This window comes from Otolemur garnettii, unplaced genomic scaffold (assembly GCF_000181295.1).
Source record: "Otolemur garnettii isolate 467f Iridium unplaced genomic scaffold, OtoGar3 scaffold00014, whole genome shotgun sequence".
Classification (NCBI taxonomy): Eukaryota; Metazoa; Chordata; class Mammalia; order Primates; family Galagidae; genus Otolemur; species Otolemur garnettii.
In genome coordinates, this window is record NW_003852409.1 from 11,175,073 (window position 1) to 11,202,736 (window position 27,664).

The window sequence follows — 27,664 nt, forward strand, 5'->3', positions numbered from 1 at the left end:
TCGCTTGAGCCCAGGAGTTGGAGGTTGCTGTGAGCTGTAATGCCACGGCACTCTACCCAGGGGGACAGCTGGAGGCTCTGTCTCAAAAAAAAAAGGTAATTTCTGGATATAGTCTATCAAAAGGTGATTGTATATACTAATTTCAAAGCATATCATGTAATACTAAGAAATGATTGCTTGTTTTTCAAGTATGAAATGTTGAATAAAGATAGGAAATTGAGTGTGTTGTTCCTTCCAAATAAAAGACATAAGTTGCTTTAACAAATAGAACATGATTAAGTGAGGCAGTTAAATTTTTCTCCAGGTATACTCATCCTTATTTTCACCCTTAATATACTAAAACTCATTGACAAGTTCTTGTACATTTTGTACAAGGGTCTTCTTAAACCACCACAGTTAGCAGCTAATTTTTAGTGTTGATGACAAAGAGTGTTGGCATAATTATCTATTAGTTAATAGCTTTAACTTGGAACAAAGACTTATTTTTTAAGTGGTTGTTAAAGGAAAGGGTCTGGGTACCATCTAACCCTTTGGGTTGGACAGTAAATCCCATATTCAGATAGAGATGAATTCATGTAAACTTCTCAGGAGCTCTTTTGGATTGTAGTATGTTTTTAAGTAATGATCTATCAGTAATGCTGTGCTGGAATACATACAATGTAAAGAAAATTAAATATGCCATAATTGGTGGGTTAAATCTACATAATTTTTTTCCTTCTTTTCTTCCAGTTAAAGGCATTAGGATTTCCTGAAGGACTTGTGATACAAGCATATTTTGCTTGTGAGAAGAATGAGAATTTGGCTGCCAATTTTCTTCTACAGCAGAACTTTGATGAAGATTGAAAGGGACTTTTTTCTATCTCACACATCACACCAGTGCATTACACTAACTTTGTTCACTGGATTGTCTGGGATGACTTGGGCTCATATCCACAATACTTGGTATAAGGTAGTAGAATGTCAGGGGTGGGGAGGGAGGGATCTAGGATATAGGGCAGGGATAACTACAGTGCATGTCTGCTGCAATTAGCAGATGCCGCAACTCCACACAGTGTGTAAAATACTATACAACCAAAAATCAGCTTTTGCAGGTCTTTATTTCTTCTGTAAAACAGTAGGTAACTTTTCCTAAGTTTCACTCTTTTTAGTGTACTAGATCCAGAAACTTAGTGTAATGCCCTGCTTTATATTTCTTTGACTTAATATTGGTTTCAGAAAGAATCTTTGCTACCTAGAATTTGCAGTCTCTGTTTCATGGCAACACTGGATAATGGCTTTGTGAAATTTTAAAAAATTTTATAGCATCTGTAAACAGAAATGCCAAATTATTGATGGTTACTTGTTGCTGCTTCACCAATTATAAAATTAATGTTAAGAAAGCCCATTCTTTCATGTTAAATACTTGGGGTGGGAGGGGAGAAAGGGAACCTTTTCTTAAGATGAAAATAATTACTGCTATTTTAAAATTTCTTGATCACTGAGGATGACCCTTCTAACATGATTTGAAAAGCTATACCAGAATAGGCAGAGCTATTTTCCTGTTTACATTTTTTTGTTTGGGGGGGAGGCAAAATTGGTAGGTGTGTCTAATTACTGTTTACTTCATTGTTATATTGCAGTAAAAGTTTTAAACTAACCATTGCATGTTTGCTTTCGATGTGTCCCTTTGTACAACTAGCACTTTGGGGCCAATGGAGAAACGCAGCATTCTCTCTCCTCTCCCCTTCCTTCAGCACGGGTGTGTTTATCAGCAAGTCGGGAGCCAACCTCTCCCCTTTTTAAAAAACACAAAATGCTGATTCAGTTCAGAATTAATGCAAATGTTTCAAAACTGGGTTTCTGATATTTGTAAATGTTTTTCTTTATTAGATAGAGTGTATTACCATTAAAGTCATTAGAATTATATTGTTTTCAAAAAGAGAAAGTGGACAGAACTATAATCCAGCATCTTTTACTACATTGGAAAACTTGATGAAATCTCTTGGAAGGGTGGGGTGATGTGGCTGGAAAAGTACTTTGGAAAATATACAATCAAGTTATCTGATGGCATATTAAAAGAAAAATCTCAATAGCAGCAGTGTTGGCTTTTATTTGGATTTTTTCATCTCAATTTTTTCTTTAGAATACCCTTCATAAGCATTGTTATTTGGTTATAACGAGGGGGCAGATTTCTGGTTGTTCGGTTTTTCAAATCTATTTTTCTGAATATAAACAAGACTATCTAAAGAAATTTTTTTAATCATCTGATACTGAGTAAGAAGATGAATTTGCACAAATTTCTCCCTGCATAATCTCTTGCAGTGTCCTTAGCACAGTTCAGTGGTGACTTAAGCTTTTACATCATGCACTCGTAACTTGTCTCGTATGAAAATAAATGAAATCATGATTTTCCCTCACAGTGTATCATGTTTAATTTTTATGTGTTTATTTCATAAATTTGAAAGGCTTTTGGACTTTGTATTACTGTATGTTTTATAATGGATCGTGCATAATGTCTCAGGAGAATTAAATGAGGACTCATAAATATGTTTATCTTTCAAGTCAGAGCAATGAGTTGGGAAGAGGGGTGGTGTTTCTGGTCAAATAATGGAAAATTCTCATTTATTTTACAACACTATATCGGCTACCTTGTTGCTCAGAGCATAGTGAAAACTGGAAAGAGGAAAACAAAAAGCCAGGAGCAGCCTCTTCTTTTCTGTGGAAAATGAAAGCAGAAGTTGGTGGCATGGAGCCTTTGTCCTTGGACAACAATCTACTGATAGTAAGATTAATAATTACCAGAAGAGAGCTCAGGCCAAGTTTTGACCGTTCTTTATAATAACTTGTTTATCTGCTTCTTAAAGGATCAGTCAAGACACCATAAAGGAAATAGGCTTTTTGTGCCTTTTGCTGTTACTGTTTAATTTACAAACAGTTTGGTAAATCTCTCAATGTAAGTGGCTGTTTGACTTTGGAATTTTGCATTTGAGGTATACTGTCAACTCTTTCTTGAAATATTTTTATTGTTTAGTTGCTCTGGGAAATGTGAGGAAGCCTACGTTTGTATTTGTAAAATTCTTATGCCATCCTCTAGTCAACTATTTCTTTTCATTGTTTAAAAAAAACTGAAATGTTCTAGTATAATTTTTTTTCCTGTACCAGCTGGCTTAGGATTCTAGAGAATTGATTATAAAATATTTTCAATACATCCAGCATTGCATTTCTCATTTTTTTAAATGATTCCAACACATAGACTCTTAGATTGAAAGTAAGCAACACCTCTATCACCAGTAACTTCTGTTTTCTTACATAGTTAGTGAATGTAGCATATAGGAGACCCAAGCACCGATCAGTTTTATTGGCTCTCCTGGGTTTTTTCTCAACCAACACATCAATACAGAGATAGTCTATTTGATGGGATGTAAGTCAAGTTCATGATGGCTTTAAGAGAGTGCAGTAGATTCCCGGTTTTTCCATACTTATAGAAGCCAGCCTATGGCTGCTACAAAATACTTTGCCAAAAGCAAGCAGTTTCAGGGAATGAGTATTTTACAACCAAGACTGTTTTGGTGGGTTTTCTAGCCATAAGGTCCAAGTACCTGTCCTTTCAGTTGGCTTCCCTGACCCATTTTCTCCTTGTCCTTCTAAGCCAGGGGTTGGCAGACTACAGCTGTATGAGCCAAGTCTGGCTTTCCATGTCCATCTAGTACATGTGCTCAGAATGGTCTTTATGTTTTACACAATTTATCACCTGAAAGTTATAGTTTACATTTCAGTGTCCACAGTACAGTAAACCACTCAAGTAAACACTCAGTAACACACTGGTCAGTGTAAGGAACTAGGCCTACTGTACTGATACACACACGTGGTTCGTGTCTAGACTCTGAAAGTAAGCCCAAGGAGCTTACAGTGTGGGGAAGTAGTCAGCTATCGAGGTTCTATTGTTTTATTGAAAGAGCAACGACTGGCTAAGGCGCCAGCCACGTACACCTAAGGTGGTGGGTTCAAATCCCCAGCCCGGACCCACCAAACAACAATGACGGCTGCAACCAAAAAATAGCTGGGCTTTGTGGCGGGCGCCTGTGGTCCCAGCTACTTGGGAGGCGGAGGCAGGAGACTCGCTTGAGCCCAGGAGTTGGAGGTTGCTGTGAGCTGTAATGCCACGGCACTCTACCCAGGGGGACAGCTGGAGGCTCTGTCTCAAAAAAAGAAAGAGCAACGATCATTTCTTTACGTAGTATTTATAATTACTTTTGTGCTACAAAGATGTGCTGTTAAATAGTTGTCCAGACTGTATGGCCTGCAAAGCCAAAATAATGCTGTCTGTCCCTTGAAGGACAGTTTGCCACCTCTGTTCTAAACTGACTAGGCCATCATATCTTAAACTATATGATGGTTTTTATACCTTTTCTGATATTCTTGGACTCTTGTCTTCAGGCCTTAGCTTCAGTTTGGTGTCCACGTGACCATTACAGGCTCTTTCTGGAGAGTGGTATGACCCCCCATTATGTATTTAAAGGAGCTTTGTGCGTCTGATGTGCTATCCCAGTGGCATCTCAGCAACTGTTTTGAAAATTCATCTTTGCTGTTGCTATTTCTTGTTCTTAGAGTAAGGTAATGAAGTTCAGCACTGAGCACTTGGCATAGTGGTAGATCAGCCAATCCAGAAAAGTTATAAATATATCTGAGAATCCTTAGGCCCTGGGAGCAGCATTGGGGCAGTTGGAGGATGAGAGGCAGAACCCTGGAAGGAGGAGTATGGCAGTTGGGCTGTTCAGGTGGCAGGGTAGCTTCCAAAACTAGTTTGGAGATGGGAGGATGGGGAGGGTGGTGATGAGGCACAGAGTAAAAGCTTGGACTTGCTGGGAAACCGCTGTCAATCGTGGGAACTCCAAGGACAGGGATGAATGACAAGTTGGTTACAAAGGCTTCACTACAGTGAAGTTGTTAGGTTTGGAAAGCAGAGGTCCTTCAGGTAGAACTTTCACCATGGAGAGGGGGCTGGGAGAACCAAAGAAACAGTGATGACAAGTTTGCTTCATGTGTGGTGCCTGTGGGGACCATACTGGTCTCTGCCATTGAGCTTGAAGTACTGTGACAGTGACACCTTGCTGGTAATGGGTCTTTTAGGTGTGACCCAGCTTGGCTTCTAGGAACACAAATTGGAAAATAGTTATTCTAGCCTTCTGCCTCCTGTCTCAGTCAAACTTAGTTCTTCGTTATCATTGCCTTTGGTTTAAGGCCGCCTTACCTTCCTATTCCAGAGCTTCCCAACTCAGCTTTCAAGAGGTGTCGCTGTTCAGATAGTGATGGTCTCCAGCCCATAGGGTGGTTTCCAGGCAGCTGGGAAACCTGACCACCTCATCCCCAAGCCCAAGCAGATTCTTCTGTTTCCGCAATGTGTGTGATAGTATCATGTGTGCCGTGATAGAAAGATTAGAAAGCTATAGCTTCCACTTCAGTTAGCTCTTTAGATGGGCTTTGTATAAGTCAGTGTTCTCCAGAAAAACAGAAGAAATTTGTTATGGGGATTGACTTCATGTGATAATAGGGGCCTAGAAGTCCCCCAATATACTGTCTGGAGCTAGAGAACTAGAAAGGCCAATTGTGTAATTAAGTCCAAAGCAAAAGACCTGAGAAAGTTCAGAACGTGGAGGGAGGTTGCACTGTTAAAGGCCTAAGATGTCCAAGGTCAAAAAAAGATGGCTTTCAGCTCAAGAAAAGAGTGAATCACTTCTGTCTCGGTGTTCTATTTGGGCTCTTAACAGTGGGAATAATGCCTCCTCACGTTGGTGAGGACATTTCTTAATCTACTGGTTCAAATGTTGATCTCTTCCAGAAACACCCAGAAATGGCTCGGCGCCTGTGGCTCAAGCGGCTAAGGCGCCAGCCACGTACACCTAAGGCGGCGGGTTCGAATCCCCAGCCCGGGCCCGCCAAGCAACAATGATGGCTGCAACCAAAAAATGGCCAGGTGTTGTGGCGGGCACCTGTAGTCCCAGCTACTTGGGAGGCTGAGGCAGGAGACGCGCTTGAGCCCAGGAGTTGGAGGTTGCTATGAGCGTGATGCCATGGCACTCTACCCAGGGGGATAGCTTGAGGCTCCGTTTCAAAAAAAAAAAAGAAACACCCAGAAATAATACTTTACCATTTGTATCTAGGCATTCCTTTATCCAGTCCAGTAGACAAAAATTAACCATCACAGGCTTGTTACCTGTAAATGGCCCCCCGCACTTAAAATGTGTCACTCAGTTACTGATAGCTTCTGTCTCTATTGACAAAGTCCTAAGTTGTCTTGGAACTGCACAGTTTGTATCTGGCTGTACAATATAAGCCATGAGTGTTTTGTTAGATATATTATTTCAAAATTGGTTGAAGATTTGTTGAGAATAAATATTTGGTGGTGGGACTATGTCTTAAAAAACATGGGGTTGGGATTCTTCCTTGAGTGACTTAATAAACACTGAAAGTGATTTTTGGCAACGTTTAGCATTTTAGTGTATTTTTAGAGTTTTCCTCCTAGTTTTTTCTTTTAGTCACTTAGAGCTGCTTTGGCTTACTTGACACCATTTTGACGAATTTTTTTATATTGTCCCTTGTTCATAGGAAATTATCCAAAAGCAAAGTTAATTTTACTCATGTCTTTAAGTGTTGTAACTCAAGATGGTTGTATAATTTTTATATCATTTTTGCAGAAAGCATTAGCAGTTTTTCGTCCTTACGCCATGTCAAGCTTGGAGATAAGTTACAGGAACAGCCCAAGAGCTCCCATACAACCCACCACCACCACCTTAGGGAACTCTTAAATTTTATCCTTGTCCTCTGTGTCTTCCATGGCAACAGGGTCCGATCCAGGACAACATGCTTCATTTTGATGCATTTCATCTCCTTCAGTTCACTTTCTCCACCCTTCCTCCATCTTTACGACCTCTTCTTTTCTTTTTTTTTTTTTGAGACTACGCAACCGTTGTCTTACAGGATGTCCCCAGCTCAGGGTGTTCATTTTCAAAGGAAACAAGGAAGTGCTGCTGTGCTCTAGCTGCGTCCCATGTGGTGGCGCGGGGCATCCGTTTGTGCTGTTACTGCTCGTATCCACTTTGACCACCCAAAGAAGGTGGTGTCTCCTCAGCTTCTCCACGGGAAGGTTGCTCTGTGTCCCTTTGTATTCTATGGGGAGATATTTTAAGCCTTTGTAAATACCCTATTTTTCATCAAGATTTTGTCCACTGTTTTTAGAATTTATTGACATTTCTTGCCTGAATTATTCCTATTATTTTCAAGTATGTTTTTTCAAATTCCCTGATTCTTTCCACACTTGTTAGTTTGCATTTTCCTGTGTTCTGGCAGTCGTTTTCCCCTGTTTATTTGTATCTATGTGGACTTGGATTCCTGTTTTATTTAATAATGTGTGACTCATTACTATCACCTTTTTTTGAAGCTCAGACTTTGCCACTGTGACTGTTATTATTTATCATCCCAGGTTTCACCATCCCAAGGCACCATCAGAAGCCTTTGTAAGCTGGCTTCTGTGTTTTGTCCTATCCTTCCTTCTCTGAGTTCTTCCCTGCTTTCTGGTACAGTAACTTATTACAGGCTCTTATACTTCGGTCCCCTGGTTCTGGAATCAGCTATGCACGGAGGAGTTGTAGTTCTCTTTAATAGAGATTGAATTTAGAAACCAGCGCCTTGTTCTACATGTGCTCACTGCTACTGGAGTCTCACTGCTCCAAAGCTGTCTCCATGGACACACAAAAACATCTATATTTTTATACATATGCATAGATTTTGAAAACTGTATTCACTCTGGTACCATTCATTCTGATCCCATGCCAGAATGGCTCGTTCTTTTCCCTTTTCATATTGCTAACTCCTTCCAGGACAGTGAGGAGCTTGGCTCTATTCTCAACATGGGTTTCACCTTTGCATCTGCAGCTAGTCCCTTTCCGCCACCCAGTGTGGCCACTTTCCTTACACAGCCACAGCACTGGTATTTTAGGCATTCCGACTGGAGGTGAAATGTGTTCAGTTTCCTAACTTAGTACTCCTCTAGTGGTGGTGCTTCTATGCCTAGTGCTCTGGGTGCCTGCCTCCACGAGACCCACCTGTGTTTGGTGCTCGTGGTGATGACAGAGACAGGTGAGCAGATCAGTGGGGGCACCCGCCCCCCCCCCAAAGCATTGTGCTCTGTCACATGTCTGGGCGCATTGCTGCTTCTCTGAGTACAGTCAGCAGACAATGAGCAGTCAACTGGGCTGCAAGTGGCTTGGGATTGTTCATCTCCTTTTGATTGCTCTTTTTACTGTATCCAAAAGCCTGCCTGGCTTTTTCCAGGAATCCATATTGGGACCTTCTTTACCCCTATAATTTAGGCCAGGAACTTCTCTCTGTTCCCTGAGCCACTTGTAAATATCTGCCATAAACATGACAACCTGAAATCAGAATTGTCCGTGTTTGTTTTTTCACTTCTTAAGACACTGAGAGCACCTGCCGAGATGCTGAGGCAGTGTTGGGTGGATAAATGGACAACGGGCAAGATTTGAGATGCTATTTGTTATCTTTTCTGTGGTCCCAGGCACTCTCTTTACCTTTTTTGCCCCACCCCCACCCCCAGTTCAGCCCTGACAGCGGCCTGAGAAGCTGAGAGACAATGAACAATGGCTCCCAGCACTGTGTTTCCCTCCTTGGTCCCAGGGACCTTTGCACCAGATTCTGAGAGGCTAACTCAGGCTACAGTGAGCCAGCTAATTCCAGATGGGTGTGCATCTGAGACTTAGATGGAGGGAACAGCAGCTGTGCTCCCAAGGCTCCTGTGGCAAGGCCAGGTCCAAGGGCCTGGGTGGGGACTTGGAGTCAATTAGACCCCCATTGCCATCTTCATACCCACATAAGCTGGGTGGCCCCAGCCTAGTCAGAGTACTCTGGTTGTCTCATCTCTAAAGCAGAGCTGTCAATGCCTGCCTGGGGCTGGGGGCGGCAGTGGACGGAGAGTGGGGTGGAGAGCCTCTTTTACAAAGGCCAGGCTTGTTTTTGATGTGGGTGCCAACTGCCTACCCTGAAGTCAAAAAGACAGTCTGGGAGTTCTCTCTGCCTTTCTCCCACGGTGACAGTGTCACTGAGTTCTTTTCTGGAGCACCTCTTTGATCTCAGGGTGCTGCTGTCCTCTCTCTTCACTGTGACCACCTCAGCGTTCCCCAGCAGCTGGCGGGCTTCCCACTCAGCTGGGCAGCACGGCCCAAACATTCAGCATTTTAGGAACAGAAAGTTTTCTTTTTTTAGGAACAGTTTCTAAGAATGCTGCATTTTTTTCCTGTCAGTTTCTAGGCCACAGGATTGGGAGTGACGTCCAATTTCCAGGTCAAATTTGGCAGAGAACCTGGCAAACCTGCCTGGAAAAGGCCCACTGCTTCTTCTACCCATCTCAGGGGACTGATGTCCCTTCTCAACGTTTCTTTTGATTTCCTCTGACAGTCTTTCCAAGCTGCCAAGGCACAGAAACTCCGATTTGGGAAGGGCCTGTGGGTGTCCCCCACTGACAAGCGTGGTGCCTGTCTCACAAGCGGCCTCAAGCCTCCACTTGACGACTCCTGGTGGCGGTACTCCCACCAGCTCTGACCTCTGGGATTCACTGCTCATGACTGAAGGAACCCCGCATCATGCTCCCACTGCCTGTCTGCCTAGCCATCCTCAGGTCCCAGTTCACTCTGGTAGGCACCCTGAGCTCATTTAGCTCCTCTTTCTTGTGTCAATCCTTCCCTTCTTTAAGAGATTATGTCTGCATGATCACATCCCACCCCCCTGGCCAAGTTGTCTTCATGCTGAAAAAAATCCCCCTTTTGGAATGAGTATACTGAGTCCTTCCCCCTCCTGATGGACATGATGCTTCAGGGAGGGCAGAGCCATGCCAAGTGCAGAGGGTGCCGGCACCCCTGCTCTTGTTTCGTGCAGGATACCTCCATGCAGCCTGCATTTGAACTTGCTGGTTTGGTGGCTGCATCACGCTGTGGCCTTGGATAAAGTGGCTGTGCGAATACATCAGCCTTCAAGGTGTCTGTGTTCAGGATCCATGTCTGACCCCACGGTGCAGAAGCAAAAGCAGCCTCCCACAGCCTTACTCGTATCTCCCAGCTGCTATGTTCGGAAGTCCTGATATGACCCAAGAAAAGGCACTAACACTTTCAAGCCCACTGTCTCACTCTGTGCCAGGTAGTTGACTTATTTGAGGCAGTATTGCCTTTTTACAAATGGGGTAACTGCAGTCAAAGCAGAGCCAGGAGGCAAGCCTTGGGTGCTTAGGTCCAAAGTCTCCCTGAGTGACACTGTCAACCATTAGTTCCTGCTCTATTAGGTTCCCTAAGCTCAGCCTTCATCCCTCCTGATTTCTTTCTTTCTCCATTCCTCCTTGCTGTTTTTGTTGTTTGTTTTAAACCTGTGCAGTTCAAACCTTGTTTCAACAGTACCTGTTCCTCTGGTGATTTGCCTGGTCCTTGCTAGTTCTTAACATGTGGGAGGTGGAGCCTTTACCAGGGCGTCTATGAGTAAAAATTATTTTCGTAAACACACCAAGACTCTGCTTGCCATTTTTACTCCCACTCTGATAGGTACGTCGTGGAATTTCCCAAAGGGTACATGATAGGTGACGTCACAACAGGTTGAATAAAGAAGCAGATGTGAGAATCCAGCTGTCTCCCAATAAACTAGGAAACACAGATTTGCAAATCTCAAAATACAATGCCAGTCACATCACGATTTTTAAAAATAGTTTTCATAAAAAAAGTAGTGTTCTAATTCTACTATATAATAGATTGATTATAAATGAATTAAATATTTTAAAAATTCCTGTGTTGGGCTCAGCTCCTGTAGCTCAAGTGGCTAAGGCACCAGCCACATACATCAGTGCTGGTGGGTTCAAATCCAGCCTGGGCGGGCCTGCCAAACAACAGTGACAACTCCAAGCAAAGAATAGGCATTGTGGTGGGTGCCTGTAGTCCCAGCTATGTGGTAGGCTGAGGCAAGAGAATCGCTTAAACCCAGGAGTTGGAGGTTGCTGTGAACTGTGGTGCCATAGCACTCTACCCAGGGTGACAGCGTGAGGCTCTGTCTCAAAAAAAAAAAAAATCCTATGTTGATATTGAATAAGTAAATATCGACAGATGAAAGTCTACATGAACAAAGACTCTTCTGGGTTTCTGTATCGTTTTTAAGATGAAAAAGAGGTCTTATGACCAAAAAGTTTCAGAACTGCTGTCTTTAGTGAAGGCTTTTCCACTTGTAGATGTGACTGCTGGAGATGGAAGGTCCCTGGGGTACTGGGGAAGTGTCCCCTCCTATATGTTGGAGACAGTTTGAAAGAGTGAATACCTGAGCTGGTTGATGTCACCTTGTCATACTGCTCTCCATTTCTGCTTTCAAGATAACAAACTCCAAACTCCTCTGCTTGGAACTCATAGCACCTTGCACCTAGGAGGTGCTCAGTAAGTTTTGGTTGAATAAATGAATCGATGATGGAGTTTCAAGCTTCAGGTGAATAAGCACCTCCATGAAGCCTTCCCTGATGTTTCGCTGCCCAATGACCTTGAACCTCCTTTATAAACTTGCTTCAGCCTAGTCTCTCTCCTTTTCCACCACATTCAACAGGGCTTTGTAACCCAGGCCTTCCACTCCTTGACACAATTACACATGCTGGTCACTTTACCCAAAAATTCTCCCATATTCTTCTCTCCTCATATGAACTCCTATTCTACCTTTAAAACCCACTACTTACATGTTACAGGCTTTGTGAAGGCTATTATGCCCCAGAGCCAGCAGAGGATTGATCACTTGCTCCACTCTGAACATGTACTCAACTATGTGCATCTGGCCGTAACTATTTGCACATTTGTGTTAGTAAACATTGTGTCAAAGCCAACAGCAGTAGTGAGAGCTCAGCTCCTACAACTAACAAGGGAACTAGAAGGAATTGTGCTTGAGGTCTCTGAAGGCTGTGGAGTTGGATAGTTTGTTTGACATTGTTAAGGGAAAATAAAACGAAAAGTCCAAGGGAGTGATGGCAAAATGTTAGGACTTAGCATTTATTTAAACAGAACTTGCTGGAAAGTTGGATGGCAGATGCTGTCCACCATGCGCTGACATGCCCCCTTGTGGTGAGGGAGAGCCACACAGTGTCAGGTGGGGAAGACTCAGGTGAGGATGAACCTGGATCACTGAAAGGCTTAAAGCAACTTGTGGGGAAGGAAGGGAAGAGGCTGATCTGGAGGCCATTGCCAGGCTCTACAGGGCAGAGCTGGAGAACTAAACCCAGACAGCTGCAGGTACAAAGAGTTTTATCTACCTTGACTCATTTAACCTAGGAACTGTCATGACTGAGGTGTGAGCCATGTGCCCAAGTGCTTATCACTAGAACATGGCAGGAGGATGGGCATTTGCCTGGTTCCAGGCCTCCTCCTCCTTGATGCTGGTTTTCTGTCCTATATGAGTGTTAGGGGTCAGGAAGAGGGTGAGTTTTTCTTCAAGACCCTGAGATGACCTTGGACCTTTGTCCCCTTAAAACTTGTAATGGAAGGAGCACAGAGAAAACTAATAGGATTTGGAGTCAGATGGGTTTTTTTCCTTCTCTTTCAGATTTACATTATGTAAATGGAGTGGGGTAGGGGTGGGGAAGACTGTCCCTTTAGAAGAATCCCACCTTTAAATCCCATCCAAACAAAGACAGCTCTTGCAAGCAGAGGGCTCTCTGCAAGGCATAAGGTCACCACAGGATGCCACCTTCCAGCTGGAGCAATGGCCCTCCACTTGACCATGTGGATTCCTCAGCCAGACGTCCCTACAGCCCCTAGACAGCGGGAGGAGTCTGAGGAAAGTCTTCCAAAGAGTCATTCTTCCTTGTGGCCTGAAATGCTTTTGCAACCTCCTGTATTCTTTTCTTTATGAATTACAAAGCTCGTAATCTCAAGCTACACAATGCAATTTTCAACAGTGGTGGCCTTGCACCAACCCCAGGTCTCACAAATTTCCCCCATGAACTTGGAACTCACACACGTACACAAATGGCCGTCTATTTGGCTGCTTCAGGGCCCAGGTAGCAGGGCTAACTGCCAGGTCTTTGCACACACTCCTCCAGGGTCTCTGGACATTTCTTTCCCTTGTTTCCCCATTTAACCTTCCACACTCAGCCAGAGATCCCTTCCTCACTAAGCGTTCCATGAACCCCCCCCTTCCACTAGACCAGAACCCTCCCATGATACCCTTACACTGGACCAGTACCTTCCCATGGCCCCTGACTGGACCAGGACCCTCTCATAACACCACACACTCCATAAGGACCCTCCCATGACCACCCACACTGGGACCAGGACTCTCACAAACACCCACACTGGACCGGGACCTTCCCATAACCCTCTGACTGGACCAGGACCATCCAATGACCACTCACACTGTACTGAGACCCTCCCATAACCCCCCCAACTGGACAAGGACCTTCTCATGATGCCCCCCACTGGACCAAGACCCTGCCGTGACCACCCACTGCCCCCCCCCCCACTGGATTGAGGCTCCCATGGACTCTCCTATCATATTCACCCATGACACAAAGCATTGCCTTTGTCTGATTTCTTTTTCCACCACGGGATTGTGAATTCCTTAGGGGCAGACCTGCATCTTATTCTTCTAGGTACTCATAGCACCTGGCACCTAGGAAGTGCTCAATAAGTTTTGGTTGAATAAATGAATCAATGATGGAGTTTCAAGCTTCAGGGAAATAAGCACCTTCATGAAGCCTTCCCTGACCCTCCTCTCCCCCAATGAGAGGAGCTACTTGGGAGCCTGAGGCAAAACAATCCCTGAATCCCAAGAGTTTGAGGTTGCTGTGAGCTGTGACTTCACATCACTCTACTAAGGGCAACATAGTGAGATTCTGTCTCAAAAAAAAAAAAAAAAAGACTTTCTAAAGGGTCCCACATGGGAAGGGAATTCAGGCAAGTTCTTAGGGGCAGAAGAAGTTGTTAGTATCTGCCCATGGGACAGCCCTCTACAGGATTCTGAAGGAAATTCAGGAGCTAGAGTGTGGGAGCAGCTCTTCCCCAGCCTGTGGGGTGGGCATAGAAGTGGGAGGAGCTTCTCCAGGGCCTGGGTCTGGGTCTGCGAGTGAGCATGGAGGGAGGGGTGAGGGTGGGAAAAGAGGAGAGTTCAGGCAGGGGCAGGCAGCTATTGCTACAAGAACTAGCTACTGATTGGCTGGCCTTTGTCGCTGTAGATGACTGAGACCCAGACTCCTAGATTCCTCACCCTGCCAGAGCCACCTTCTTTGTGTTTGACAAATGCTGCCAAGTGTCTGCCTCTGCGTTCTATCCAGGAGATCTGTCCTGGGCTGACTCCCCAAATGACAGCTCTCCATGGGGGGTGACTACTGGTTCCATTCCTTATTTATGCGTTGAAGTTTTCCTACTGATCCCCTTGTTCATTCATTCATGTAATATTTAATTTTTCTTTCTTTCTTTTTCTTTTTTGAGACAGAATCTCTCAATCGCCCTGGGGTTGAGTGCCATGGTGTCATAGCTCACAGCAACCTTAAACTCTTGGGCTCAAGGATGGCGCCTGTGGCACAAAGGAGTAGGCTGCTGGCCCCATATGCCAGAGGTGGCAGGTTCAAACCCAGCCCAGCCAAAAAAAAAAAAAAAACTCTTGGGCTCAAGTGATTCTCTTGCCTCAGCCTCCCAAATAGCTGGGTCTATATCCACTTGCCACAACGCCTGGCTATTTTTTTAGAGACAGGGTTTCACTCTTGCTCAGGCTGGTCTCAAACTCCTGAGCTCGGGCACTCCACCCACCTTAGCCTCCCAGCATGCTAGAATTACAGGCAAGAGCCACCACTCCTGGCTCTATATAATATTTAATATTTTTTGAGCATTAAGTGCCAGACCCAATACTGGACTGAGGATGTGAGTTAAGAGCCCCAAACTCTGCCCCAGTGAGTTCTGAGACAGACAGAGCTTTACAAGACCATCACAAATACTATAGTAGATGCATAATCATCACAGAGATAAGGCCCACAGGATAACCAACAAGAAACCAAGGAAGGCTTCATAGAGCAGGAGATCCATGAGCTGGGCGGTAAGAGTTCACACAGGAAGAGAAGTAGGGTTTGGCGCCTGTGGCTCAAGTGGCTAAGGCGCCAGCCACATACACCTAAGGTGGCGGGTTCGAATCCAGCCCGGACCTGCCAAACAACAATGATGGCTGCAACCAAAAAATAGCCAGGCGTTGTGGCAGGCGCCTATGGTCCCAGCTACTTGGGAGGCTGAGGCAGGAGACTCGCTTGAGCCCAGGAGTTGGAGGTTGCTGTGAGCAGTGAAGCCATGGCACTCTACCCAGGGGGACAGCTTGAGGCTCTGTCTCAAAAAAAAAAAAAAAAAAAGAAAGAAGAGAAGTAGGAGGGAAGGCACTCCAGGCTCAGGAAATAGCTTTTGCGAAGGCCCGGATACTATAAAGCACCAAGCGAATTGGGGAATGGTGAGATTGTTGGTATGGCTCAGGCTTTGGTCAGAGGGGAGGAAGTTACATTAGGACAGGGCCCAATTTACAAGGAACTCAAATGTCATATTGGAGGTTCAAGTCTAAGCTCAACATGGGTGGATGACCAACTGGGTTCTATAGACAGGCTCCAGGGCCTATTTCATTAAGTCAACAAATATTTAACTGAGCACCTACACTAAATATGCCAGACACAAGAGGAAGTCTGAACAGGAGGCTCCAGGCCACTGGGAAGCTACACTTCAATGTTTTACATCTTGGGCTTTCCTTTATCATAGGAAAAGAGGAGACATACTGGCTAAAAAGAAACAAAACCAAGCAAAAGTCTGCAGTCTATTGCTTCACTGGGAAACCACCGCAGGTTTTGTTTTTGCTTGGAGGTGGGTAGTGTTGTCTGCTTAGCTTGCTTTTAGCAGAGGACAGATGTGTTTAGATCTATTTTCAAAAGATAAAGACAATGATGAGGCTTCCCGGCCCTTCCCTACCGCTGTAGTGGAGGAAGCAGGAGGCCGGCTGAAGTGGGGCTGTTTCTCTGGGCCCTGAGTTGGGACACTCCTTTCTGCCCTGCTGGGTGCTCCTGGGGACGTCAACAATGCAGCTTCTCTGTTTGGTTCCAGGAGCCAAAAGGAAATACCAGTTCCTCTGGGGAAAGAACTTGACCTCCTTTGAGACTAAAAGAAGAAGCGAATGCAATCAAAACCCTGTCCCATTCTTTTCTCCTTCACGGGAAAGTAAGCCAACTCTGAGGACAGCCTGGTGGAGGGGAAGGAGCCCAGTCTTTGAAATAATCAAACTTATGTTCAAATCCTACATCAGCTACCTGTTACCAGTGTGATCTTAGACAACGTACTCAAGTTGTATGAGCCTGAGTATCTTCATCTGTAATGACAATTGTCATTTACACCTACCTCACCAGTTATTAAGACATATTATAAAGTCATAGTGAGACAAAATTTTCAAAAAAAAAAAAAAAACCATAGCTAAAGAACCAGCATAGGACAAATAGGACAGATAGAACAGAACTGAAAATCCTAAGACAGATCAATGAGTATCTGAGAAGTCTAATGCTGTCACCTTTATAGCTACTATCCCTACCTGGACCCCCAAGTTCAAGTGCCTGAAACATTCATTGCCTGCCAGCACCCTCTGCCCACTGGTGCACCATCCAATCACCTTCGTGACAGTTTTTAACACTGGGAAGCTTCCTTGTGCTCAGACTTGCTCAAGCTCTGTCCACCGCAGTGACAGGGTCCTTCTTGCCAGCTGAGAGGTGAGTAATGCGTTCTCAGGCCCCATCTAATCACCTACTTTCTTGGACCGAGTCCCAGCACCAACTGCTGCAGATAAGGTTCTTGGGAAGCAAATGCTGAGATGAAGTTCAGGGCAAGGTGTTTATCAAGGACCAACACCTGGGAAGGAACGGCGTGGGGGAAGAAGTCAACTGGTCTGACTTCTTCCATCGAGATGCAGACCCGTTGGAGCCTTGGCCGGGCCACGGGGAGACCTGGAGCAAGCATTGCCTAGAAAATCTGTCCCACACCTGGCTGAGGGGGCTGGGCCAGCTGACACCACCCCACAGTCACCAGATGTGACGCTGTCTGCCACAGGGAGCAAGTCCTTCCATGAAGGGACAATGGGGCGTGATTTCCACGTCTCCCGTGGCCTGTGAGAGCAGATGTCGATGATGTGGATAACAGTGACAGCCAACACCTGTTAGTTTTTCTTGCTGGATGAGGCTAACTGCCATTCAAACTCTGAGGCAGGGACCCCTGCGATCCCCATATTTGTGTCTGCACAAGAAGATGCAAAGGTACGTGAAGAGAAAGTTTAACTGACTTACAGGTCATGTCATGGAGTTGGGATTCCCTCCAGAAGAGTTTTAAAAAAACCTATTTTAATAAAATGGAGGGGGGGCTAGGTGCAGTGGCTCACACCTGTAATCCTAGCACCTTGGGAGGCCGAGTTGGGTGGATTGCTTGAGCTCGTGAGTTTGAGACCAGCCTGAGCAAAAAGTGAGACCCTGTCTCTACTAAAGATAAAAAAAAAAACTGAGGCAAGAATATTGCTTGAGCCCAAGAGTTGGAGGTTGCTGTGAGCTGTGATGCCACAGCTTTCTACCCAGGGCAATAGCTTGAGACTCTGTCTGAAAAAATAAAATAAAATAAGGGGGGAATAATTTTATATTCTCAGGAAAATTTGGGAAGATAATGTGGAGAGTTCCTGTGTACCCCTTACCCAGGTTCCCCGAATGTTAACACCCTTTATAACCAGACCCGCTCATCACAACAGGGACGCTAGTGTGGGGCCAGTACTCTTAGCTTAACTACATTGTTTCCATTAATGTCCTTTCACTGCTGCAAAATCAAGTCCGAGACAGTACCTGGATTGCATTTAGCATCCTGGAGCTGTGGACTCTCAGGTGTAAACTTTTGACCTGCCTGCCTACAGCCCACTCTTCCCACAGGCTTTGGAGCCAGCAGGTAGTTAGCTCACTGCCCCAGGTGTGTGTGGGCAGCTCCGGAATGCTCTCTGCAAACTGACTGAGTCGCTGTTTAACCTGTGAGTGTGGCCTCTAGGTTGGTCTATGGGAAGAAACAACCCCCTCCACCCCCCCACCCCTGCCCCAGTCAGCAGCAGGCATTCACTGGTCCTCCGCTGTGTGCATGGGAGCTGGAGGTTCTGGATGAGACACCCAGAACTGCTCCAGGCTCTACACTGCCCTAAGGGCTGCCACCCACGTGCCCCTCTCCTTACACACTCACTAGTGTGCAGGCTGGGCTCGAGTCAAAGAGGAGTTAGTAGGTGGATCCCTGCTCTCACCCACACACCAGCTGGCTGCCTTGAGGACCTCACAGATGCTCATTGTGTCTGCTCTGGGATCTGAGCCCCTGGGGCAGCTGCCCACTGAAACGCGTGGTGCTCTGAGGAGCTGCCGTAGCACACCACCTCCATGTTTATATCATGGAAGGGTCAAGAGAGATGGAGCTTTACAGCAGGATGTGGGAAAGATACAGGTTTGCCACTCACTACCTGCCCGATGTTTGCATCATTTCAGATCTAGTTTTCTCACAGAACCAACTAAAACAGCATCTTGCTTAAATGATTTAGGTCAAATCCCAGCTCAGCCATTTTCCAGCTGTGTGACCTTTGGCATGTTCTTGACTTCTCTGTGCCTCAGTTTTCTTATCTGTGACATCTACTTTATAGAGAGATGTGAAGATGAGGGAATTAATACATGCAAAGCATTTAGCACAGAACCTGCCATGGGTAAGCTCTCAATAGTTAATAGTTATTATTACCTAATATGTGTGGTTATTTAGAGGGACTCAAATGAGATTTTTTTTTTTTTTGAGACAGAGTCTCAAGCTATCCCCCTGGGTAGAGTGCCATGGCATCACGCTCACAGCAACCTCCAACTCCTGGGCTCAAGCGAGTCTCCTGCCTCCCAGCCTCCCAAGTAGCTGGGACCACAGGCGCCCGCCACAACGCCCGGCCATTTTTTGGTTGCAGCCATCATTGTTGTTTGGCGGGCCCGGGCTGGGGATTCAAACCCGCCACCTTAGGTGTATGTGGCTGGCACCTTAGACGCTTGAGCCACAGGCGCCGAGCCTCAAATGAGATTGTTACTGTAAAAGTGCATTATAAATGGTGAGGCATGCTACAAATTGTGCTAATTTTTTAAAAACCACAATCATATGCCTCTTAATGAGGAGGATATGTTCTGAGAAATGGGTCATTAGGTGTTGGCATGGTGCAAATGTTATAGAGTGTATTTACACAAACCTGGATGGTATAACTTCCTGCACACCTAAGCCATATGTTACAGCATATTGCTCCTAGGCTACAAACCTATATGGCATGTTACTGGATACTGTGGGCAATTGTGACACAATAGCATGTGTGTATCTAAACACAGAAAAGGTAATGTGACATTATAACTAGTACAGCACTTGGCAATAGGAATTGTCCAGCTCTACTGTAATCCCATAGGACCACCATTGTATATGTGGTTTGTCTTTCACTGAATCATTGTTAGGTGGTACATATTGTCTTCATTGGATTACGAGGCCCAAGCAGACTATAGGAAACCATTGTCTGTCTGGGTCTGATGACTATGGCCAAGCACAACTGAAAAATGGATGAGCTCATGAAGTGTGCCGTGCTTTATGGGGCCTTTATCGTGTGCTGCCTGTAACATTAGGCCTGTGTACTTACAGTTTCTCATTCAGTCATCACAACCAAACTGCTGGTTTGGTTTTATTTTTACCTACACTTAAGGAATGTCTGTATTAAGGCTCAAATGTATTTTCTCTCTCAAGACACAGGAATCAGCCTCAATCAGTCTGCCTTACTATCAGTTAGTCTTAATGTCAAAAGCCCCCTCTGTTCAGACATTTCCAGGGGCCGGGGGTAAACACTTAGGTTTCTGCTCTAAATGAGTAGGGGATGCAATGAACAGGTGTACAGACATGCTGGTCATTTGTCTGCACCCTGGGCTTCCCCTGCCCTTCCCTTTCTCCTCTTGGTATCACAGAGACGGCCTCCCTTGTAAATTATTAATACATCTCCGAGGCTTCCTTGCCAAACGGCTCTGAATTTGTCCCATGGAGGCACTAGAAAGAAGGGAGAAGTCAGGGCATTCCTCCTCCTCCTCCTTTTCCCCTTCCTCCTCTTTCTTTTTCTTCTTCTTCTCCCCCCCACCTCGGTGAAATCATAGGAGAGTGCGTCTGCTTCTCCTCCACTCCTCTGGGGTCTAGCTCCACTGGACAGCCCCCCCTGCACCATCCAGCCTCCTTCACCAGGCCCAGTGATTCAGCTTCCCTGGCTGCTCCCATTTCCTTGCCTCCTCTTGGTTCCTCCTGCCTGTGGGGTAGGGTGGTTTCCTGCAGTCGGAGTGCACCTTGTACTGATTCCCTCTATGAAGTTCTTCCTGTTGGACACGTGGAGTGGGCTTTATTTTCCTGCTGGCCCTGATTGAGACCACAAATAAACTAAGCTGATCTCAGACAAGGACAAGTGCTTTGAAGACCACAAAATGCAGTGAGTGAGGGGCATCTTTAGTTAGGATGATCCAGGAAGAGGGCTCGTCTCTGAAAAGTGACCTTTGAGTTAAGATTCAGAAGATAGCGGCAGCTCTGTGAAGATCTGTAGAAAACAGGGAGAGAAGCCAGCACAGAGAGGCTGAGCTGGGCATGAACTGGGTCCGTCCAAGAGCCAGGGGAAAAAGGAGGTAAGAGTTACACTGAGTAACTATAATACCAGAGCTACTTAACAGGATAGACAGAGTATCTGACCCTACGGAAAGCTCAGGAGAGTACCTCCAGGGAAGAAGAGGTGAGAAGATTCTGAAGGAGGGCTGCTACTTCCACCAGGGGCTGGGGAGGAGCTGCTGGGGCCCAGGTGTAGCAGGAATAGGCAGGAAACGTCTTTAAGAGGAGTTTGGACGACAGGAGTGCACATGAGTCAAGTCGGAGGCTCCACAGTTAGCAGGGAAGCACAGGAAGACCAGCCCGTGAGGCGCGTGCTGGAAGAGGGGGAGCCAGCCCCTCTGCAGGGGTGAGTCAGCAGGATCAGGCCTGCGGAGGCCGGACTGCCCTGTGTCCAGAGAGACAGGAGCACCGGCTGACTTAGTGGGCAGGCTTCTCCCGATCACAAGACCGCTCAGCCCTTCCCTTTACTCACCAGGAAGGATGGCGCCCACCACTGGCTCTCTGACCTACTGTCTCCTTTTGTTGACAGCACAAAACCCAGCTGGGCTGCGGTGCTTGTGTCCACCAGCATCTCTTTCTAGTGTTACAGGAAGACGAGGCCCAACGGAGAGAAAGAGCACCCAAACACCACGGTTATAAGAGGAAGGGCTCTATTCACCAGCTGGGAGCTAATGGCATAGAAGAATTTCCCCAACTGGCTTGGTCTTTCCCTTTTTATTGACAGTCAAAAAGTTCCACCCCAGAGGTACCTTCTCATTGGCCAGTTTGAATCAAGCGGGAGATGCTAGTCCAGCCCCTACAGAACTACAGGATTTCACAGAACTTGGAAATTTCCAAGTTCCAGGAAGTTAAGCCTACAAATTCCCAAGAGCTGAGTCACCATGGAGAGGACCCTGCAGATGCATCCTTGCGGTCTCCTTGAGAAGACCTGTTCACCTAGACCTCACCCTTCTCAGGTATCCTCTCTCACTAGGCCATAACTGCCCAGTGTCAGGGCAGGGATGTCCATATGGAGGGTACCCTCAAATAATTTGACATCCATATGGCAAATGTCTCAAGCTCCCAGAGGCCCACAGAAGTTGTAGAAAAGTTGCTCCTTCAGTTCTGGACTTCTACTACATGTATTCCTCCCTAGACCCTAGATGTGTTCATTTCCTAGGGTTGCCGTAACAAAGTACCACAAAATGGGTGGTTTCAATAAGAAAAATTTATTATCTCCAAGTTCTGGAGGCCAGAAGTCTGAGATCTAGCTATTTGCAGGGTGAGCTCCTTCTTGGGGCCCAGGGGAGAGTCTGGTGGTTTGCTTGGCAAGGCCTGGCATCTCTCGGCTTAGGATGCATCACCCCAATCTCGCCCTTTGTCTTAACATGGCTTCTCCCTGTATGGGTTTCTTTGTGTCCAATTATCCATTTTTACAAAGTTATAATCATATTGGATTAGTCCCATCCTAATGACTTTATTTTGCTTATCAGCAAAGACCCTATTTCCAAAGAAAATCACATTCACAGTTACTGGGGATTAAAACTTAAACTTCTTTTTGGGGGGACGTCATTCAAGCCATAGCACTAGGTTTGAAGTCGGCGGGGAGGAAAGGACCATGAATTCAGTGACAGCTGCTGAACTGTGCTCAGAACTGCTCCTCGCTTTCCCCCTTCCCATCCATGAACCAAAAATGCTTCCCCATTCTCTCTTCCTTCAGGAAGAATTTCATCTTTGCCATCAGGTAAATAGATCACAGGAGGCATATCCCACCCTCCATCCTTCAAGTCTGAATGCTAGATTAAGCCCTGCCCAGCCCCATGCTGGGGTCCCACCACCTAGGGGTTCTAGGAGAGCGTGTAGACAGCCTTGTGTGCCTCATAGCATTTTCTTCATCCTCTGTCTGTAGCCAGCAGGTGGATAGTTTGCCTCAAACTTGGACCTCAGCTCAGCCAAGCCCATATTGTAGCAAAGCCTTAGAGGTCATCTAGTCCAACTTCTTCTTTCAGAAATGGGAAACTAAGGTTCCAAAAGGGAGAGTGACCTCCTGTCTCGGGATGGTATTGGAAAAACACAACCTCACTGGTGGGCTGGTGGGGCCCTTGGGTTGAAATAATTGTGTCAGGTAAACTGAGTGTTTCCTATGGGGAACCACTGAATTACCCAGCCAGACTTCAAGAACGGGGAGTGTGTGTTCCCCACCATACCCCATGAGGCACTGAGGGGGGACTCACACATTCACCAAGTGGGCCTTTGGTCAGACTGGCGCTGAACATGGAGTAGGCACCCCAAAAAAACACACGTTAAGTAGATGATCAGACAAGCCTTTCCTTCACAGACAAGCCAACAGAGTAAGCCACTGGGTTAGGCAAAATCAAAGATAAGCCCAAGATGGGTGAAGAAAGGTTGGATGGGCTCGGCGCCTGTGGCTCAAGTGGCTAAGGCACCAGCCACATACACCTGAGCTGGTAGGTTCGAATCCAGCCCGGGCCTGCCAAACAACAATGATGGCTGCAACCACAAAATAGCCGGGCGTTGTGGCAGGCGCCTGTAGTCCCAGCTACTTGGGCGGCGGAGGCAGGAGACTCGCTTGAGCCCAGGAGTTGGAGGTTGCTGTGAGCATGATGCCACAGCACTCTACCTAGGGGGACAGCTTGAGACTCTGTCTCAAAACAAAAAAAAAAAAGAAAGAAAGAAAAGAAAAAGAAAGTCTGGATGTGTCTGTCTTCTTGGACACAGGGATCTAAGGTTCTCAGTAGGGATCTGCTTTGACTTAGGACCACCAGGCTCAGAACTGCAGAGCCTCCAGAGCTCCCTCCTCTTCTTCCTGATGGTTCCGGAACCTCTGTCTGCATTTCTGGCTGATGGGAACTCCCCAGATGACAGTGTCCCAGCTTCTAGCTGAAAACAAAAGCTCTTGCCACAGCTCCACAGAAATTCCCAAGCTAGAACTACGATTGGCTCAGTGTGGGTCAGGTGGCCAGGAGCTCAGGGCTGTAGGTTTGGCAGCTCCAATAAGAGCCACATGGTTGAAGCAGGCAGAGGAACAGTTTCTCAAAAGAAAGGAGGTACAGGTTGGCATTGATTTTCTGGGTGGATATGACAGAAGCAGTTCCTTTTAGAGATCTATTGAGCTCCTGTGGCTCTAAGGAACAAAATTGCTTTGAGTGATTGTGTAAAATGTTGTTTATGTTATAAGTGTAGTTGAATTTCTGGATGGTGGAAATGTACTTACTAATCTTACTCAGTCCCCATTCTATACCAGGACAATGTTTATTTAACCTCCATAATAATTTAACCCCCATAATAACACTTTAAAGCATATATTATTATGATGATGATGATAGCTGAAATGGTTTATTTTATGTGTCAACTTGGTTGGGCCATGGTGCCCAGATATTTGGTCAGCCATTATTCTGAGGCCAGGCACTGTAATCCTGGCATTCTGGGAGGCTGGGACAGGTGGATCGCTTGAGTTTAGGAGTTGGAGACCAGCCTGAACAAGAGTGAGCACTCCTCTCTACTAAAAATAGAAAAAGTAGCTGGGTATTATGTCAGATGCCGTGGTCCCAGCTACTCGTGAGGCTGTGGCAAGAGGATTGCTTGAGCCTAAGAGTTTAACTTTGCTGTGAGCTAATATGACTCTACGGCGCTCTATCCAGGGCAACAGAGTGAGACTGTGTCTCAAAGAAAACCAAAAAATAAAAAACCTTATTCTGGATATGTCTATGAAGGTGATTTTGGGATGAGGTTAACATTGAGAAAGGTGGAATATAAGTGAAGCAGATGACTCTCCATAATGTGGTTGGGCCTCTTCTCACCAGATGAAGGCCTGAATGGAGCCAAAATTGACGTCCTTTGAGCAGGAAGGACTCTGTAGCAGGTAGCTTTGGGGCTAATACTGCAACTCTTCCCTGGGTCTCCAGCCTCCATACCCACTTTACTTATGATGAAACTGAGGCACAGTTGTTCAAGATCGTACAGCTAATAAGTACTAGACTGTAACTGGAATCCAGTCTGCCTCCAGAATCTGCTCTTCTGGGTTAAGTTATTATTATGAACTAATTACTTGTGTCCTCCAAATTTATACGTTGAAGCCCTAATTCCTAATGTTGCAGTATTTGGAGATAATTAGGCTAGAATGAGGTGGTGAAGGTGAGCCCCCACCCCCCATGATGGGATTAGTGCCGTCATAAGGACTTTCTTACCCTCTCTTGTCCCTCACCCACGAGAAGACAGCAAGAAAGCAGGCAGCCATCTGCAAGCCAGGAAGAGGCTGCACCAGGAACCCAGCTGCTGGGCACCCTGGTCTTGGACTCCTGCTTCCTGAACTGTGAGAAGTCAACATGTTGTTGAGCAATCTTAATCTGTGATATTTTGTTATGTCAGCTCGAGCTGACTAGCAGTTATTAATCTCTGAGACTGCTTCCTTTGCACACAGGTACTTAGGCCAGGGCCTGGAACAGATAACCCATCATTACACGTTTGTTGAATAAATATGCAGTGGAATCAGCAAGAGTATCAATTTCTAGATCATAGATTTGGGCAGTGCTCTGACATCAAACTGTTGGACATTCCTTGCTGCAGTTGTATATTCAAGAGTTGCTCGGAGAAAATGAAAGGAGCATGTTTAGGAGAGACTTTCTGGGATCCTTGGCCCTAGCTTGGCTACGTGAGGGCCCCCTGACGTCACTGAACAGAGGCTCCTCCTTCTGTCCCTGGACGGAACATGGCCCTTTGCTGTCACTTGGAAAACTGAGCAAGGCAGTTCTCTTGGCTAAGGTGACCAGACATTCTGCTTTTGGTGGATCAGTCCCAGTTTTTAACAATTTGTCCCGTGTCCCACGGCATTTTTAAAAAGTCCTGATTTTTGGAAAGAATGCACGACAAGCTAGGGAAGGGCAGGAGAATGGGAAGGGAATATAGGGTTTTTGGCTGCTAAAAAGGTTAATGTAACTCCATTTGGGAATGAAGAAGAGGTTAATGTAACTTCATTTGGAAATGAAAAGGCTAATGTAAACTCCCTACTCCCCTCCTGGGTAAGGTCACCCAAGTGGAATCGGTGGCTCCCTCCCTGCTTCTAGGCAAGGACAATTAGCTCAAAAGGAGCCAAACTGTCTGGAACAAACAAGTAGCCCCCCTCCCAGAGGATTCCTAACCATAAACAGTTCAGCCAATAGCACGCCCCGCGCCCCCCCCCAATGGTGTCCTGGTTTACCAATGTTAAAATCTGGTCACCTTACTCTTGGTGACTTTGTCAGTATTCTTGGGAGGGCAGCATCAACCTCTGCAAAGCACAGGCCTCTTTGGGAGGCTCCCTACCTGTGGGTAGGGGGGTATGGTAGGTGTCCCACAGTGATTGTGGCTGAGGATATGTATGTATATGGAAGGAACTCTTCTGGAGACTTCCAGAAAGTCTGGCAGACAGAGGCAGCAGTAGAACTTGGAGTCATTTCCAAGTCACAGGCCAGCAGCCAGCAGCAGTAGCCAGGAGGAGTCCTGTGAAATTGCCCTAAGAGTTGGTCCTACGCATTCTATGCAGCCTCAAGCGCTTAGTACGGGAATCCAACCCTCAGAGGGAGGGGCAAGATTTGGACTTTGCAGGTCTATTAAAAGTCTCATTTCTGAACCAAGATCTTGACTACAGAGCTGAAAATTTCAGCAGAGAGAACAAAGCATAGGTCCAGCCTAGCATGGGCTGTGGAAAGAGGGGAGGAAGTGCTGTGACCTGGAATCTACAAGGAATCCCAGAATTCTGACACCCCAGGGGCTGGTCTGCTTAGGAAGAGCAGAATTCTATCTAAACCCATGCTCCAGAGCTGCTATATAGATTATAGGGCCTAGGGAAGAATGAGAGTGTAAGGTCCCTTGTTCAAAAATTAGTACTAATTTCAAGACAGCACCAGTAGACCACTGAATCCAGCACAGGGCCCTGAATAACTGTCCCTGCTCCCCTAACTAGGGGGACTGAGATTATCTTCCTTCTTGTTTTGGGGTGGGGGCCAGATTGGAGGGTGTTAAGTCAGTGCGTTAAGAAGACAGAGCAAGGCTGGACACCTGTAGCTCGGTGGTTAGGGCACTGGCCACATGTCCTGGGGCTAGTGGGTTGGAACCCAGCTCATGCCTGCTAAACAACAACAACAAAAATAGCTGGGTGTTGTGGGGGGCCCCTGTAATCCCAGCTACTAGATAGGCTGAAGCAAAAGAATTGCTTGAGCTCAAGAGTTTGACGTTGCTGTGAGCTATGATTTCACAGCATTCTACTGAGGGTGACAAAGTGAGACTCTGTCTCAATAAAAAAAAAATAAAAATAAAGGTGTTCATCAATATTAAAAAAAAAAAAGACAGAACAAGTACTTTGTAGTCACACAAATCTGAGTTCAGGCACCAGCTCTAGCACTTTGCATTTGGGTGAACTTGGAGCCACTTGTTCTAGGTCTGTTTTCTCATCAGAATAATGCAGATAATAAAAGTCCCTACTGTAAGGCACATGGATTTGCTTACATTTCATCCAAAGGCAATTCCTTATTTTTTTCTTGGGGACCCACTCTTCCCATGCTCTTGGCTGGTATCTGAAGCTGAGGTGAGGAGAGACATGGACCCCAGCTCAACCAAGCCCATGTCGTGCACCCAGAAATGAGCCCGTGACGTCCAGTCCAGGTGGACCTCAGGGCTCTGGTGGATCACCTCGGGCCTCCCACCCTAGAACTGCCTGCATGTAGGGCTGGAGCTGCTGCAGCCAGGGGCTTGTGTGCAGAGCTTGAAGATAAAGTCAGCACTTAGGAGAAAAGCTGAGCCTCCGTGATGTCAGTCACATCCTGAATTTAGCTGTGCCTTGGGCTAATGCTTTCCTGGGCTAACAAAGTCTCATTTTTTTTCTAAAACAGCTACATGAAACATTCCTCACTGAGGCACTTCCTCCCAGAGCTGCCGTGGGGGTTAAGTGAGACATTCCATGTAGAGTACTTAGC

General features: G+C 46.0%; 1 protein-coding gene across 1 annotated transcript in view; it reads left to right on the top strand.

Annotated features, from left to right (window-relative positions):
- The window catches only part of RAD23B (RAD23 homolog B, nucleotide excision repair protein), a 52,074-nt gene extending 48,887 nt beyond the window's left edge, over nucleotides 1–3,187 (top strand). Inside the window, exon 10 of the mRNA XM_003785205.3 lies at nucleotides 730–3,187. Coding sequence (XP_003785253.1) covers nucleotides 730–843 — 114 coding nt within the window. The 3' untranslated portion in view covers nucleotides 844–3,187. The remainder of the gene's footprint in view (nucleotides 1–729) is intronic.
- The last annotated feature ends 24,477 nt before the right edge of the window (nucleotides 3,188–27,664 follow it).